At 35.5% G+C, this 18,849-nt stretch overlaps 1 protein-coding gene across 7 annotated transcripts; it reads right to left on the minus strand.

Annotated features, from left to right (window-relative positions):
• LOC109714071 (chaperone protein dnaJ 13) lies at positions 2,032 to 17,712 on the minus strand. Of its 7 annotated transcripts, none has more exons than XR_002217240.1 (15): positions 17,458 to 17,712; positions 16,201 to 16,487; positions 15,554 to 15,751; positions 15,336 to 15,450; positions 14,813 to 14,899; positions 13,748 to 13,836; positions 12,037 to 12,121; positions 11,072 to 11,125; positions 9,462 to 9,542; positions 8,037 to 8,114; positions 7,348 to 7,587; positions 6,292 to 6,399; positions 5,726 to 5,884; positions 4,823 to 4,916; positions 2,032 to 3,923 (listed from the first exon to the last, which is right to left on the minus strand). XR_002217240.1 is itself a non-coding variant. In XM_020238479.1 (13 exons), the coding sequence occupies exons 1-13, from the start codon at positions 17,593 to 17,595 to the stop codon at positions 5,828 to 5,830; spliced, it is 1,617 nt and encodes a 538-aa protein (XP_020094068.1). In that variant the 5' UTR covers positions 17,596 to 17,712; the 3' UTR covers positions 5,572 to 5,827. The 7 variants fall into 7 exon arrangements, 2 of the variants coding, with proteins under 2 accessions (XP_020094068.1, XP_020094069.1); XR_002217238.1 differs by lacking the exon at positions 2,032 to 3,923 and adding an exon at positions 5,331 to 5,531 and having other exon boundaries at positions 4,502 to 4,916; XR_002217236.1 differs by lacking the exon at positions 2,032 to 3,923 and adding an exon at positions 5,331 to 5,531 and having other exon boundaries at positions 4,502 to 4,916; positions 5,709 to 5,884.

Raw genomic sequence — 18,849 nt, forward strand, 5'->3', positions numbered from 1 at the left:
TGACACGACCTTACAAATTTGACCGTGTATTGAAAATATATATTTCACGAAATAATACATTTTGTTTGCTAATTTATTATTTTATTAAAAACATCACGTAATTATCATTCAACTTTATTTGGTTAAAAAAAATAAATTATTTTGAGAAAAGAAATAATATATTATACGCTTCATTCATAGAAGTGTAAACTAAACTACATGGTAAAAATAGTACACCTCAGTCGAGATAAAAAAATAAAAAAGGAGTAGTGGAGTAACGACGTTAAAACTATTTGTTAAAATAAAATTTTGAACACAAGTAAAAATCAGTTCACGAGTTTGAACTCGAGAGCTAAAAATATGACTGACCCATTTATCTTATCATTCAAGTAAGCAAATTTTGAATGTAAAATGCTAATTATAGAAGGCCAATAATATATGGTTTTAATTGTTTAATGAGTTGTAAAAAAACAAAACAATATAGAAAGGTTAATGGGCCGGATCTGGGCCACTTACTTTCCTGACCCGAACAGATCAATCGAAACCCAGCCATTTTCTTGTGAATTATAGGCCCATTTCTTTTAAAATAATAGTGGCCCATTTTAGTATAATAGTAAATATAATAATAATAATAAACATAATTCAAAAGGATGCTACTAAATTGATGTATAGCTAAAAGACGTCAAGTTCATTTATAGAAGGGAGGCAAACAGTATTAGAACTATTTCGTTGCTTTTACACTGATCAAAAATCTCCTAATACTTATTTACGCGTATTTGACATAAATAATTCCAACAACATGTTATTAAATTTCTTATAAACTGGAACTAAATTGCTCGCGAATTTCTCGCTTTGGGTTCTCATATTTTGTGTTTTTTTTTTTCTCTATGCTATAGTGCATGCAAGTGAACTCACACTAGGTATAAGATTGTGTTTGGACTAATATCGAAAAAGTTTAATATATATATATATATATATATATATATATAGGGTGCTATTAGGTTTTAAGCCATTGGATCTACTTTTTGATTATTAATAGCCCTTGAATTAAACACTATTCCACCTACCACCACCTACCACCACCTACCACTATCATCTCAACCTCACATCTCTCCATTCAAGGGCTAAAAACACACAAGTATCACCCCCATAATACTTTTATAAGTATTCTAGCCCTACTCTATATATATATACACCACTTGTTGGACTTGTTTTTAAGAACAGTATTTCATTTTTGTTGGTTTTTTTAAAATAGCAAAATTTCTTGGAGATATTTTTCGTTTTTGTAAGAGTTTTTTTTTCTTTTTTTCTTTTTTTTTTTTTAAATCAAGGGGTGGTCACGTGACAGTGGAGTGTTCACATTCATTGGGCTTCAGGTAACGCTGCAGGGAATCCACCGGCCTTGAAAACTCAAAAAAGTCTAAAATACATAGCCAAGAGGACTCCAACATTTTTAATCTGCAATGTTGTACTCTGACAAAACTACTCACTATTAAATGCATCTTTTAGTTAGGATCTATTTATTTTGGTCCAAAAATTGTAAGATCATTTAAACTCTCACCCACAATTAATTATACGAAAATTGACTTTTTCGACTTTAGTAGTGTAAAGTCGAATTAGCAAAACTCAAAAAATTTTCGCTCTTACATATTTTATTTTCAAAACAACTCTGTTAGAATGAAGTAGCCTCCCAAACTACAAAATTGATATACATTGGATTGCGGAGAATTTTCTCTCCATGACATATGGGATCTCATGTTACGTCCTTTTTTTAACACCAATATCGCCATACTCACTTCTCTTTTTTTTCTCTTTTTTTTTCTCTTTTTATTCTTGTTTTTTTTGCTTTTGAAAACTAATAAAGTTTTAAAATGTTGAGTCTTGCTTTGTTCTCACGAGCTGCAGTAGCAAGTTTTAAGTTTCCACTCAAATACAAAAATTCTTTTGATAGAAACTATATACACTAAAACAAAACAGAATAAGGGGGGTTATTAAAAAAGAAAAAGAAAAAAAGAATTCAAGATTCCAAAATGAAGGAAAATCTCTATAAAATCTATCTAAATATTCCTCAACTGTATTAATTGTGTAACTTGTGTTTTTTACAAAGCCAAAATGGCTAGAAAATCAAAAAAGAGTTACAAGAACAAAGAAGAAAAAGATATTGAACTAAGAACTATAGAACGCAACCACATAAAATCTATGCCTTGTCCCCTCCATTATTCTTCCTTGTAACCCTAATGTAGCAAAAGATAATGGCGAGAACGGCGGTCGCGAAGCCACCGAGAATCACTTCGGCCCCCGCGATCGATTTATCCGACGTCGGATCCGCAATTTGCTGCGATTCCGGTCCACCGGCGATTCCCGGCGATCCAACGCTCGCCGGAGACGGCGGATCGGCAATGCCGAGTGGCCTAGCCATTGCTAGTGTAGCAAGAACATTGACCACAAATAATGCTAGGAATAAGAGCCTAGCCATGTTAGAGAAGAAGAGAATTTAAAGGTGGCGGAGGAGATATGGAGATGTAGAAGTGAGGATTTGTTGTAGGGGAATGGAGTAAGGATGTGCCTTTATATAAAGGGCCTTTAAGATTCGAGAAATCATTGCTTGCACCTAGTTCAACATGTCGGTTGTGGACCACTCAAGCCTAATTTGAAATTGTGTCGTCTAAAACACCCATTTTCGTGCTTTAAGAGGCCCAAAAAATAACAATTCACACCGCAGTTTATAATTATAAAGAAAGAGAGATTAAAGGTACTTTTAGATCTTATGCGCCTTCCAAAGCATTTATAGAAGGAATTTTTTAGACAAGGCAATTTCACACTAGGCCTGTGTTGTCTCCATTTTATTTTCTCTTATCTATAAATGTGAAAAAGAGTGATATTGATTTACAGGCAGTGTCTGTGATCAGAAGAGATGTAATGAAGAGTGGACGGTTTAGACAGTTTATATAATACCTCGCTATCTAAGGAGGGTCACCCAACATAAAATTACTATAGTCTTCAACTCGCTCAACTTTCTTAACGTTTTAGCCCTTGTCACCGTTGTACTGTAATCAGATTAAAAGATTTAGTCATACTATGTCTATTATATATAGTACTATTCGAATGTCACAGTGCATGATTAATATGAAAAACCAGGTCTAGTCTATAATTCCTCCCAAGAATGGGGGTTTGTTCACATTGTGCACTGTCCACAGATTGTTTGCTCCTCATAGTCAAACAGCTTTGAATATAGTAAGTGAAGGGAGTCAGGGACCATGGTCTCATGCTAGGTTGGCACATTTGCTGGATCTTTCTAGGGCTTTGGTACATATTATTATCTTATGGGTTTCTTCTTTTTTTTTTATTTGTTTGTTGGTACCCTTTTCCTCTTTAGTAGGGAGTAGGGACTGGGGAGGTTGTTCTTAGGGGAAGAGTTCCTTAGGTAGGGTTGCTTACTGTCATGGATTCTTTATTAGCAGTACTGCAGCAGGTCCATTACATCACACGGCGAATTCTTCGGTAGACTCGGTCCACCACATAGTTCATGGGCCAGGCCAATCGAATCATATACATATGTATATGTTGGAATTTTAGCTTGATTTTATAAGACTCTGTCACAATGAGCGGTCAAGATTGTTTTGTTCGAAGGAATAGCCGCGATTATCTACCAGAAAGATATTACAAGTGCGAGATTATTTCTGAATAATTTTCGTCGATTTAGTTTGGGCTCATAGAGATAAATCTTTTTTGAATCTATCACTCATCGTACGCAACACTCAAACGTTAAAATAATAATAGATAGCAAATTTAACAATTACATCATACGAATGATCTTAAAATTTTTGTTCATCGGAAAGGTATGTGTATTACCTGTGGACCTGTGGGAAAGGTACGTGTATTTCCTGTGGACCAGTGGACTAGCTGTGGCTTCGACATCCTTTTCGATTCGACCGTTGGAACAGCTGTGGCGTTTGGTAGTGAAGAGAATTTATTAGTTATTGTACAGAATAAAACCTAAAACAAACAGGGGAAAAATAGCTGGATTCAAGCATGTTATAAGCTTTTTAATACGCGGTTTGGATTATTGATACCTATAGACACTTTTTTTGCTAGCCCCACAGTTCAAAAATGACCCCATTTGCAGAGTAAAGCTCAGACGAAAAATATTTAAAAAATTTTAAAAAAGAGGTGGATAATTGGCTTGTGAGGATAAAATATTTAAAAATCTTGTAACTGTGATTAACAATTTAGATCTTCCAAAACAGTAACAGAAGAGTACATTCGAAATTTACAGGTTCAAAAATTTTGTTCGAATATATACATTAGTTCTCCCCATTTGCAACTAATAAGCATCATAATAATAATAATGGGAAAAGTGCATATAAACTTGCGTTTGATTACAAGAAGGTTTGAAAGTAAAATCAACATGCATAGGAGTGGAATTTATTTTATTTTTATTCTTCGACCATTTTCCAACAGATAGATTTTTTGGCTTATGATCTGCAAGTAACCCATTGCTCAAACAACTAAAATAGAACATTGCTGAAAAATGGGGAATCTCACTGAACAAAAAAACTTTTTAAGGCATGTTTTTAGGAGCAGGGACATGAAACCAGCAACAATAGTAATCCCATTGCTAATACAGCAAAGTATGTCACCTGCATCATGGTAGGAGAAACATGTTGACCCCTTTTTAGGGTTTTGGAGAGGCCACAGATGGGGGAGCACTACAAAATATCATGGTATCTACCTCACTTAACACTTTTGTTTAGTGCAAAATAAGGTGCATTTGGGTCAACAATTGCATGTGGAAGTGTAGGTACTACTCAGTCATGCATTTCCTCAGTATAATTTTGATTACCAGTCACTTGGATCACATGCGTAAGTCCATTGATCATTTCCTCCGTGCTATTATGCGATACGCCTAGAACTTATTCACCTGATGATTATATTACCTGCTAAAATATAACTAATCACAAAGGCGTATTAAACAAGCAACATGAATTTAGTAACCATGCATAGACGGTAAGCAACCATATATCATCACATATAATATGCGCATAGATAATGTAAATCTGGTAATATCATTACACGGGAACTCGGCGTTTAAGTTACATACAATATAAAGCAATTTTTGTTAGAATGAAGTATACATCCGGATAATTCTCCTATGAAGCAATAATTTGAGGATCTTTTTATAAATTTCTAACAAAAACAGTAAAAGACAGTATATACAAGACTAAAGTTCATGTTTACAGAAATTGCTATCTACTCATAAGACAGTTTATTTATTACTTTCAGATCTAAAACACAGATGAATGTGAGGGCAACGATCTAATATACACACTAGACATGAAAATGCTACCAACCTCAACAAGCTGAAATTATTAGCAGGCACTTTTCAGCGCCCCCCTGAGTTCGAAGGAGCACAAACAAACAAAATCAATGGAAAGAAGACTCATTAAAATATCACAATCAATTTGCCTTCGCAAATATGATTTCGTTTTCTTAGAACAGCGGTGCCATCACACTTCGATAAAAGTAAAACTTGTCATAGAGCTGATATTTATCTGCAAGACAAGGATCCACTGTGTCGGAGTAGTTCAAAGATGTAATAAGAAATAAAGTATTTATAATCTAGGTTTAACCCACAAAATTGCTACAAAGAAAAATGGCGATGTGAATTTTATATTATTATTGCTACAAAACAAAGATTTCCAACAAGTAAAAACAAACAAAAATGGAACCTTTCTGAAGTATGGACCTTTCTGAAGGACGTAGATTAGCAGTATGGACCTTCTAAAGGCCGTAGCCTGTAATACAAACTATTCGGGGCACCATTTCTAAATCGCAAGCTGGATTTAGATTAAATACGATGAATATCTTGCGGTAAAAACAACTCATCGTAGTCATCAACCACTACCTGCCAACAACAATAAGATTAATACAAAAATATATAAATATAAATGCATGGAGTCCCTGCACTTCCTGATATTGCAACTTAATTCCTGAACTGTTTACTTAGTTCCCTAACTATTTACTTTAAACTCTTCAGTTCCTGAACTTTGTCATATCCTGCTATTCCATCCCTCACCATTAATAAAAGGACAAATTTTCTCCTGTATAATGAACATTGTGCCAAGGACAAATGTAAGATTTTCTTTAGCGCCAAGGACAAATTGCAGCATACCAGGAAATTCAGGTACATTAAGTATTCAAGTGACAAATTGACAGGGCTGAGTTGTAATATCAGGATATCACAGGGCTATCATTACATACTTCCGAAATAAGAATCCATTGCGAAAGCGAAACAGGCATGTCAACAAATACCGTGTATTTCTGGCCGCTGAACATGTACTCCACAAGTAACTGCTTAGGCTCACCAGGACAGGGATCGCAAAAACCCATTATTCCAGACTTCTTTATTCCCGCATGAAGCTACACATATAAATGTACAGAATATTTATATCCAAAAACACAAGTTGTAACCAAAAACTAGCAGTTGCCCACAAATTTTATACGTCCGGACGTCAATAAGAAAGATTAGAACCAGCTGTTCCTGCCTATGCGCTGCTGGTTAGTTGTTTTTAGCTGAAATGTTAGGCCTAATTTGGTTATGCTCACATTATTTTATTTTATTTTCTTTTTTAACTAAATTCTACGCATTAGATCAAGTTTAAACAACAAAAAGAAAAATGCAACTCACCAAATAAGGCCAAATCTTTTGGTTTATTACCACCATTTCGTTTGTGATGTTTTTGAGAAAGCAGGGTCAAATGAAAAGGGTGAGAAGCATGTGAGCAATAAAGATGAACAATACATATGTATTTCTTTTCAGAACAATAAATTAGAACATGAGGTTAGGCTTTTTAATGTGATTGATTCTACCTTATCATTTTCTTTTCATAATTTCTTCTCTTTCCAGTATCTGATAATAATAACATTATGAAGCATAATATGGTGAATTATTGCTAAATATTATTTATGTTATTATTGTATATTTTATGTTACAGTTATCTCTGGTTCAGAATACTAAGACATAGCATTCTAATAATTTTCCCTGGAGTCGTTTCTAAAAATTGGTTATTGTCTGCTTGAAAGGTAGGCAATCAACCTAACCACTTAGGCAATGCCTAGGTATTTTGGAGGTCAATCTGCTGAAGGACCAGCACACTACCTTTTGAATATCTAGAACCTCATATGCGGTGCTTACTTGTTACCTAAACTACAAATAATTTCTGATTATAGCCTTATCCTGTTAATTCAAATGTATAGTTAGGTTACATAACACAGCACTTCAAGCATATGATTATGCTCTCTCAATCGTGAGCCACAATTTAAAAAATAAAAAAAAAATGTAGAGATGATATAAAATACAAAACATACCTTGAGCTGACCCGAATCAGTCACTAGAAAATTAAGTGGCAGTGTCACGTCGAGGAGTTGTGAAGCTGCATCATCCTTCACCTCACTATGTTCGCTGCTTTCTCTAATTAATTTACGGTTTCCATATATGGCTCTTGTTATTACCAATCCATCTTTTTCCAATTGCTTATTCTTCTTTCGGTTAGCAACGTTTTCCAGTAATTTTTGTGCTCTTTTAGCAGCCTCTCTCGCTTCATGAACCTAGGCACAAGGCAGCATCAATGAAATGGCACTATTCTTTGCTAATAATGTAAACAATAGGTGCATATATCAGGCGTGCATGGCAAAAATGAAGAGTAAACATATTTCAGAGAAAAAAACATATTTCAGAGAAAATAGATAAAATTCCTTAATAGTTTTAAAAAATGTGAGTACATGTACTCAATACTCATGGATATCAAACATAATAAAAGATAGATACCAGATAAAAGATAATATTGAGCATTCAATGGCATACAGCATGCAGTAAGGACAGTATATTCATCATTAACAAAAACAGACACTGCATATAAATCAAACAACTCACATGCATTGAACAGATCACAAGTATTAGAAAGTTGTATACTCTCATGAAGAACATGACAACATACAAAGTATAAAAGAGGCAAGTACTATATAGAGTAGAGTAAATTTCCTATGTTACTATACACCTGAGTCGACAGGCTCTCCATCTTCTCAAGTGCCTTCTGCCTTTCCCTCCTAAGATAGTAAGGCTTCACAATGTATGTCTGCATAAAGGATGAGAAAGAAGTTACAACTAGGCTTGGTCAAAGCAACTAGCATGCTCTAGTAGAAAGAACCATGAACTAGTATAAAAGGCTTGAGTATGCAAATAAAATCTTATTCATGAAGAATTAGATTGTACAGAATATCCAGCAAAACCAAATATGCCAGTTGTGAAAGAGTTCATCAATCTCTATGCGCAAAGAAAACCAACAGAAAGCAACACTTAAAAATTGCTTAGCATTGATAGTAGAGTAACATTGACTATGCGGAGTTTGTTAACAATGGAAACAGCTATCAAGAGAATCTGATTCCAACATAATTTAACGAGCAAAAAAGCCCCTTTTCCAACACAAATATTCAAAGAAGAACCCGAAATTTCAAGTACATGAAATATAACATTTGCAAAACACTATAATTGGTAAAATAGGTCAGAAAAGGTTATATTGCCACTCTATTCTCAAGGCTGGCGAAAGAAGAATAACAATCCAGTGTACTGTGAGTACCCACCTGCTCTATCCTTCCAAACTAAAATTTCACGGAAATCCATCATAACTTGAGCATATTGAAAGCATAATCTAGGAGATAGAGTGGTAAATGAAATGAGATGAGCAGAATTTACTCTTGATTTTAGAGCCTGTTTGGATGCATGATCATCTTGTTCGTGATATCTCTTTTTCATACTAAAGGGACAAGAAATAATGGGTTGATGGGGAGCATCAAAAGATGTCTACAACCACAGACTTTATATGGCATTTTACTCAGAATTTGATAATTGCCTCTCAGGTGGAATACATTATCCAGAAGTATCATGATTTTGAGAGCATTGAGATGGACTAAAATCAAACTCCTAGAAATGCTATCACGAAAGAAAATTCCATACTGCACAAGTTATCGCTATGTAAGTTGGTGCGCATCCAAACAAGCATCAAGTCTTTACTGAAAATTGCAGTATGCATACATATTACGCAAATATGTACATCATTGTAGAGCATACAGTGTGCATCTCTTAAATATGTGTGCTGATTCTCGCTGGAATCGAGATATGTACCACGTTTCAGCAGGTTCCATACTGGCAGGAGAAATACCAGATGGGTACATCTCTAAATGCTTCACGTGTTTCCGCAAAGAACTAACAACATTACTGCGACAATACATCATATGCTGCATCTGTTCACCAATCCCATGGCCAATGCTGATGCAGCAATGATACATCAAGGGCTAAAATCTTAAAAATGTACCCAATCAAAATAATTAACAACGAATGATTTAACTTCTATCATGCTTTGTGGAAGGGGAAACAAACTTGCAGAAGAAGTATACAGAATCAAATCAAGGTAGAAGGAAAGAACCTTAAGTAGAAAATAAAGTGACGAAGGAATTAACAATGTGCTGGTCGCAACTAATGCATTCAGCTCACGGAAAAGCAAGACCTGCACATATTTATCGAAGAAATTAAGTATTAAAAAAAACAATAGAAGAGAAGCAAAAGGAGATGCACTATACTGTAAGTGTGTAGACTCAAGTCTTGAACAAGTGAAAACATTAAGCAATCCTTTGCATCTTTTAAGCCAACCACAAAATACAGTAAGAAAAATCATGAGATACACAAAAATCAGCACGCTATTGAATCAGCCATCATTAACTTGAAGACTACAGCATGTACTCAAGCATATGCTCTAAAGTCATGCAGGGTCCAATCATATGGTCCATCAACAAACTTCCCGCATACCATGTGGTTTCAGAGCTCAAGAATACAATATAAAATAAGTACATCTTACATAATTCATTCAAAAAGTGAGAAGCAAGCCAGGCAATGGGGAAAAAAACAATATTACAATCTTTTTCCATGCTTGCTTTGACTCAAATTAGTTAACATAACTTCTAAACTTCTGCCATCCTACCTCCACTTGGGTGATGTCCGGTTCAATCTTCTTATATGCTAAGGAGTGAATTGAAGGTTGGAGATGGGAACTGCCAATTATAGTTTTTCTCCTTTTTGTACCTAGTATAACAATTATTCTCATTAAGAGAGTAACTTCATTTTTGTCTGGTCACCCATAAGCGCACAATCAGCAAAATAACATTCACTATGGTTTCATGTAATTTAGAGCATTTTCACATTGGTGCCGTGGTTTCTCTTTTATCTCTTAGGTCCCTAGAGGTTACAACATCAGGAACGTCCTTTTTGAGATTGGACTGGATTTTGATATATACCAACAGTTTGGTTTCGGTATAAACCTGAAGAAGAAGTCGGTAGAATTTTACTTTGGATTCAAGTTTGGGTCGAGTTTAGATCAAAATCTGATCGAAAGAGAATAAAAACCTTACCCAAACCTGAATTCTAACAGGAGTGAGATAAAGCTTCTCATGGAAGTCTGCAGTAGCAGCCTCAGCATCAACATGGCATCAAAATGAAAATGTGCTACAGCAAGGCCCTTTATAGAAGTTTACCCTCTCTAAAATGTATCATCAGCTATAGAACACTTCATACACAGAAAACTCCCCAAGCCAAGATATCCTAAAGTTGCACAAGTTGCAAGCTTAGAGGAAGAACTAACTGCTATATGAGAAGAGCTTTTTCAGAAAATTCCCGGCACCGAAAGGGAGGAAATAATAGCTATTGAATGTTCTGTGGCACATAGCTGAGGAGGCCAGAAAAGCTGTAATGCTCATAACCGAAATTCTACGTTGTATGGATTCCTAAAATCACACTTGGAAATAAAATATTACAATGTCACATATATAACCAGAATAGTATGCTAAGAAGAACATTCAAAGTATGATTATCTGTACTTAGATCTGCAATGACAACATAAAGATACAACATGATGTAAGTCAACAGTTACCAACCAACAGAGAGTTAAAGCACAAAAATTCAAATCAAATAGTTGCTGTCAAGAAAACAAAGGATAAAGAACTAGTAATCACAGCACTGAGAAATGCAACACAAAAAACTAACCGGAATAACCAACTTTTGACCAGCACGGTGTAATTCAAACCTCCAAGAGATTCCCTATATAACAATCCAGCATAAAATATTAAAGACAATATAAAGTTAGCATTACCATGCAGGTCGGAGCATTCATAACACTGCCCAAAAAACAAAAAAAAAAAAGAAGTTTCTAATTACCTAATAGACAATAACAGCAAAATTTGTGAAAGCTGATTAAACGTGGTTAGGAGACAATTATACTTTGCATTACTAGATTAAAAACAAGAGAGAAAGGCAAGCTAGATTACACTCCTATCTCTAACTTCAGAGGTCTTTCAATTCACAACCAAAACTTTTAAATTTTTAAATCAAAGGCTTGAACTAATGAAAGGCAATCCGTGGTCAGCTGACACCATAACATTTCCAATGCCAAGCTAGATTACACTCCTATCTCTAACTTCAGAGGTCTTTCGATTCACAACCAAAACTTTTAAATTTTTAAATCAAAGACCTGAACTAATGAAAGCAATCCGTGGTCAGCTGACACCATCACATTTCCAAAGCCACCACATTGTGTGAACATTGAGAAAAGATGAGAAGAGAGAGAAATATGAGAGAGAGGGAGCAGATGGCAGGAGAAACCAGAGCGACCATGGGTACCAGAGCACATACGCTGTCAGCCACTCCTCGGAAAAGAATAATCCATATTGTTAAACTTCAATATCTTTCCTTGATTGCATCCATTATAAGTTCAAGTCCTTGAATTTCAAATCTAGATAGAAAACAACCCCAAGTTGGACATTGTAGCTAAACTGGCCTTGAATTTTTTCATACCAAAATAGCATTCTTCTACATATTTATTTGGAGAACATAAATGAATTATCACAAGATCAAGTTAAATACAAAATAAAGAAAACATAATATGAACTTGAATATTTGCTTCAAAAAAATCATCTGAATACAATTTTGCAACAATGAGTAAAATACATTACTTGAATTCCTATATTGTAGAGCATCCGCACAGTACTGAAGTCAGATATCCGTCTGCCACCTCCAATTTCAAACTCAAGAGCAGTGCTGCAAGAGTCTAATTCAATAAGTGCAGAGAAAGAGCAAGATGATTGAGTAACAGTTTTCCCAGCTGAAAGCAACTAGCTTTTTCATGTTGGAACGCAGATGAGAATAGAAAAATAAATGAAAGTGAGTATCATATATTTTAATGAGGACAATCACAGAAAGGAGCAACATGGAAGTTAGTACATACATAATTCCTTGTCTAAAGCATCACGATTCAAGCTAGTGAGTAAACCTAATTATTCATTCGCCTTAACCTGCCAATAGCAACACATCTGTCTTGAACTGACCAATCTTCCTATAATATAGACGTTCTCTTCCACAAATCTATGGCATTTAACGTGTTTCATCATTAAGGATTTTGTGAAGAGTCATACGAGTCTAAAGCCCCATTATAGTAGCATGTGTTATGATCATGTTATAATCTGTTGCCTACCTAAAGAATATTAAAGGAAGGCAAATGCTGTATCACGATAAAATTGTCAAATCAAATCTCATCGTGAGAAGGAATTATCGGTATGAAGAGAAGTTGAAAACTTATCAGACATTTAAAAATCACATATGCATTTTAACTAAAATCTTTCACCTTAAATACATGGCTACAAATCTGAGTTTGCTAAGATGGACTGTATATCACCATACAAGATTGAATAAGAAGAGATGATGGCAATGGCTTGTTTATAGTCGTGATTATGGAGGATAGTCACAATAAACTTTGTTCGGATTCCTTTGTAGGTGGATGCGTCATGCCTAGACTAGATAATACAGACGACTGGCGAAAGCAAATCAAGAGAGAACCGTTGGTTCAGAGTGAAACACAAAAGCTTTCTACAGAAGCAAGAGAGGAAAAATAGGACCTCAAGGTTAAAAGAAGAAGCCATACTAAACTAAGAAAAGTAATCATTGAAACCGCCCCTGCACCCCCATCCCCGAACCCCACCCTAAAGTAAAAGGGCTGGAAAAAAAATCCTAAGAAAATAGAACCAATTGGAAGGCTCAACAGTTTTGGCGGCCAGAACAAGTCTCGTGAGTTTAGAACTACATGGATCGGATATTATGGCTTCATCTGAACTACATGCACCAAATATTGTGGCTTCATCTGATAGAAAACTATATCAAACATGAATAAAAATCTGAAACATATAACATATCTATCTAGCACAGAAATGATAAACTCAAATTAGACAAGAAATTACTTTGGAATAATATTATTATTTAGAATATTATCAGCATACCTTTTTTAGTGAGTATCAAGCAGTGATAGGGCAAGAGAGATGAAATTACATATGGAAAAAAAAATTGCATACAAACGAGGCACATCAATGAGGGCTTGTGCATCTGGACATGTATGCACAAGCATGTCCATGTGTATTCGTGTTTGTGTGTGTGATGTGTTTAGATATATATCTAAATAGAATCTTATTCCAAATGACAAATCTTTGCTGGCCTAGAAGCAAAGCAAGCCGCAACTCTTCTTATACTCTGAACTCATGTGAGCATGTTATTTATATACGAACGTGGACACAAGATCCATTACAACAAGGTAACTACTTAAACTACATGCTTCAAACTATTAGCAAAAGTAACAACAAACAAACAAACTATCAGGTACCAAAGCATCATATGCACCTTCCAATTCTACCAGCAATACGGCCATGGGACTTCGAAGAAAAATGGTGGGTATAATGAGCTGATGCACCAAAAAAACTTGTCCCAAACTGCAAAAGGAAAAGAAAGCCGAACAACATAAAAGTATGAAAAAGATAATAATAATAAGAAACACTAACAAGCAACAACGAGTAATTCTACATGTTAGCTTAAGTAGATCAAGAATAAGTGAAAATCAGATAATATTCATGAAAAACAAATAATATTCACACTGGTCAACTAAAGAGCTACAAAAAGTGACTCAAGATGACTACAAGCACCAATTCGGTCAAAACAAACCCCAAGCATTTACCAGAAGCCATGCAATCTCTCCTTACATTCCCTCATTGCACTCTCTTGCTTATGCAAGTCTACTAATACATTTACAGGATATTATGAAAACCAGAAATTGAAGCCACATGAAGGAAAAGAACATTATTAGGTTATATAAAGTAAATGTTACAAACACCTGCACGCAATAAATAATCATCTAAAAAAAAACTAGAGAGTACAACTTCATATACCATTTTTCAAATATTTTCATTACCAGAGAATCTGTAACCTGTTGGGAAGCAATGGTTTTTATCAATCAGATACTTTTAATGTTGCCTTCAACAACGAATCCAAGAACCACTTTGGATGCCATCAAGACCATTTTTGTTCACATATTGTAAGCAAGATTAAAAGATGTTGGCCTACACTCTTCCCAGTCAAAATGCGAGATGAATATTATCAAACCTACTATTGTACATATTCCTGATCGCTTTCTAAGGGGATGGTTGGGTGAATCTGTCAGAGCACAAGAAACCACAAGAAGATGATGGTACTGGTGTTGAACAGCTGTGACACAGAATGACGACGAAACAGAAAGAATGCTGACATGTTTTTTAGTTTTAAGAAAACAATAGCCATAAAAAATTCCAGAAGTGAAAAAAATTACAATTAAATACATTGAATATGCCTCAAAACAACAAGTATCACAAAGAACAAACAGACATTATGGAATCATTAGAATGATGAAAATACAGTTCAATAAAGATAAAGTACCTTCACTTCTCCTGCTGCAGTAGTTTTATCATTTTTCTTTTGCCATCCAACGCCAATAGTTGATTCCGTTCCAAGAACAAGTTGTATCTTGAAGAAAAGACAACACAATATATATGAAAATACATATGAAAACACAAATATCTACAAAATGTAGTTGGTTTAATTTAAATGATAGTGAATCATAAAGTGGATAGGATCAAGTTCATCCAAACTCAGATAAAAAAACCAGCAGCGAATGACGACCTACTTGAAGATAAGATATGATGGCTCCATTGATGGATATCAAAAACATGATACATTAGCAGGATAACAAAACAAGAAGGAATCTTTTAGTCCAACTACTCGGTGCTCTAATAGAAAGCACTTATATCAAACGCAACATATTATCAGAACAATTGCATTTGATACCACCTAGAAATAGGACCCTTCCACATTGGTCAATTGTCTAATCAAACAACCCCTAATACGCCGAAAGGAAGCAAAAGAAAATTTTAAAACAAAGTATAAACAAAATTAGATATACATTTCCCACAGTATGTTCAGATAGTTGGCGAGTCCAGCCGTTCGACAGGTTGATTGATCCATCTCTCAATGAAACTGAAAGCCCAGATGTTGCTGTTGAATGGGCTGAAACTTGACTGAAGAAAATGGGTAGAGTTATAATAGCTCGTCAATATCACATATTAGACAAGAGTTGCTATGATGAGAAATGATACTTCAGCTTACGAAATCAAACCCTACCGCGTTGTTTGTATTCCCACAAGAGAGCGTAGACCAGCTGTTGCCATAAATTCGATTGAAGCAGCTGAGGATGCATGATGCCGCAGCAGAACTGTCGCAGCACCGGTTCCAGCTTTACCGGTAACAACCAAGTTTCCACCAATTGCAACAGTATTACGCTTGGATATCTGTGACTGAACTTCACTAGACATTGCCATTCTGTCAATTGGAAACTCAACAGTCAGCATCCAAGTAAAATTTCAGTCATGTATCCAGTTTGCATATTATAGTGAATCTATTTTTGACAAGGAGCTGAGAGAAAAAAAAGGCAAAAACATCATATGCAACGTGAACTTGTAAAACTTCACAAAAAGGAAGTTAATAAGATAGACTACTGCACAGGAGCAGCTTGTCTACACACCACATGGCTTATAAATTTTACCAAATTATCCAGAAATTTAAAAGTTGTAAGGCACAAGCAACAGTCTCCAAATAAAGAAAGGAACTGTGTGCAATCATCAACTTAAAGTAATAATTTCCTATTCGATTACCTGAAATTACGTGCAAGACGGACTACAAGTGTGTGATCACTAAAGAAGAGATCTCTCGCTAATACACAATATATGGGACGAATATAGCAGAATATTTACAACAAAAGCAATGCATACCCCCTTATGATGCCGCCACCTTCTAGATATTGTGGCACTGATAAATTAGCAAGAAGTGAACCACTGGGCCGTGCATGGGCAAAGAGTTTCTCTTCTTCCCTGCGGCGTCGTAGCCTTTCCAATTCTTCTTTGATTTCTTCCGGTCTATTCAGCTTAGGGCCAAGCTCCAAACCTGAATTCAACCCTTCCATGCCATAGATGTCGTATATTTGCCTTTTGTGCTCATCTGATAGGACTTCATATGCATCGCGGATTCGTTGAAAATTTTCTGTGGCAATATCCTTCATCTGGTAAACTTTAAGATTAAAATTTCTGTTGCACGCTATGTGAGAATGATAAAGCACATGCAACACTGCCATCTATCAGATGTATTGGATCTATTGAATACTGACACTAGTGATTTGATACCATAGAATCTCATGCTATCTAATTTCCACAAGTATGTGTATCTTGAGATGCGCTAATCAAGATATAGTAATTAAATAGATAACTGGTGTCAGTTTGAAGATTTGAAACATTCCGACAAGAACATTATTACATTTAAGAATCAAAATGTATATTAAAGATTGAAAAGAATTTAAAGTTTTTTAGATGATTAGTTTTATGGCAGAAAATATAGAAAGATTTTTTCTCTGTAGCTACCTCCACAAAACATATAATAGAATCATAAGATTATGCAAAAAGCTCAAAAATGTTGATCTACGATATTTTCACAGAAAACATCTCATTTTTATTTGACGTGAAAAGTGGCATTCACAAACATATATGTGACCGCACCTCTGCGCCCAGGTATGTCGAGAATGAATGCACGATTAATAAATTCTTGCATGCTCAGCAATCAAACAAAATTAAAAAAAAAAAAAACATTAAGGCAATGCAAGTTGAGCTTCGTTCATTATAACATCAACATCTAAGAAATAAAACCAATTATCTTATAATTTCCAAGCAATTAGCATGATAGGGCAACTCAATTCTTTTCTGCACAGAAACAACTGGAAATTCCCTACTTTGATTGTGAATGAAAAAGGCAAACCAATATTGCCCAAAAAAAGCGAATCGCCACAATTGGGAATAAGGCAATGTTAATCTCGCAATCTCGTAAGAAGATCAACACAAGCAAGCTACAAAGAATCACGCAATGGATACAATTTTTGGTTTAGACCAATCAAAACCTTAGGATCTTGATAAATTTACAAGAACCAACACTGGATAAGGATCGTGCGATAGAAGCAATTAAGGTCTGAGAACAATCGAAACCTGAGGATCTTGGTACTTGTCGGGGTGGTAGATTTGGGCCCACTGGCGATAAGCCTTGCGAATCTCCTCGTCGGAGGCATCGGGAGAGAGGTGGAGGCGAGCGTAGAGATCCTTCTCCGGGGCTTCGGGCTCCTTCATGGCGCTCTATCGCGCTCTCGATCGGTTTCTTGGAGAGCGAGGAAGAAGAAGAAGATGATGGCCAAGAGAAGAAGAGGGTTTTGAGGGTGAGGGTTTTGGGAACGAAGGAGGAGGATTTGGGATTGGAATAAACACTTCGGCCCAGTTTAAGGGCCCAAGAGAAGGTGTTTTGGGCCGAGTTTGGGTTTTAAAAAGTGGACTAGACTTGGAACGTTGTAATCCGACCGTTGAAGAAGTTTTCCGTTATAACTTGTAGTTGGAGTGTTGGAGTGCGATAACCGTAACGGCACACTTTGAGACTAATTTGATTTGGCTCCCAACCAACCGTTCATGTATTTAATTCGACTCTTTTGAAAATTTCATAAAGCTGTTTGCTCAAGACGTTCGTGTATTTCTCTGTTATCTCTTTTATATTTTTTGGGTCTGATTATCAAATAAAAGGACACAAAAGAGTAAATCTTACATGGCGGCTACTGTAAATATGATAATACTAATTTAGAACCTCTTTAACCCAAATCATACGCTACTAACTTTACTGTGCCATCACACTACACACCCTTCCATAGAAAACTGCAGTTTGGAGTTTTCGATAGCGATGTGCTAAAACGCATTTGCACGCCACAAACATGCTCTACACCCGTGAGCCAAATCAAATTGCTCGCTTTTGTGCACCGCAACGAAAGGCCCACGAGATCAAAGTATCAAACAAGTGGTCCTATCGCACTTAAGTTGAGAGAGCAATGGCTCGTGCTACTAGCGTCTAGCACATGCAATTCGTTAACTTTTTCTATGTAAGCGTACGAGTTATAAATTTTATTGGTGTCATGGCACTTCATCACAAATGCATGTACTCGCAAAACTTTATTAGCACCTTCTATATCAATGTCACGTTTCATGGTTAAGAAAGGGATTTAATGGTTGATATAAGCTGTTAAATAGAGCATCGATCCTTAAAGGGGTAAAACAGAAGAGACATTGTACACTTAATCAAGCAAAGAATTTGATATGCTTTTCAAAATTATCTAGAATTAGGAAAAGCTATTTGTTCTCGGGGAAATTGGTTTTATCTGTCGGATAATTTCCATATGCTTGACATTATTTTTTAGATCGCGTAAACGTTGGTCAAGTGATTGTCATTACTATTAGCTGATTTTATATGATATCCCAAGTTTATAAACACTGTAGAGTCAAAATTGTTTAGAGATTGTGATTATTGGTTTCAAGGGACTTTACACCTCCTCTCTCTCTCTCTCT

Source organism: Ananas comosus, linkage group 8 (assembly GCF_001540865.1).
Source record: "Ananas comosus cultivar F153 linkage group 8, ASM154086v1, whole genome shotgun sequence".
Lineage (NCBI taxonomy): Eukaryota > Viridiplantae > Streptophyta > Magnoliopsida > Poales > Bromeliaceae > Ananas > Ananas comosus.

Bases quoted from the DNA above. Each gene is read 5' to 3' on its own strand.
- LOC109714071 (XM_020238479.1), bottom strand. From the start codon at position 17,595: ATGAAGGAGCCCGAAGCCCCGGAGAAGGATCTCTACGCTCGCCTCCAC. The intron at 16,488-17,457 runs GTTTCGATTGTT...AAAGTTTACCAG, and splicing joins ACAAGTACCAAGATCCTCAG to ATGAAGGATATTGCCACAGA. The intron at 12,122-13,747 runs GTGCATATGATG...AGACTCTTGCAG, and splicing joins ATTGCTGGTAGAATTGGAAG to CACTGCTCTTGAGTTTGAAA.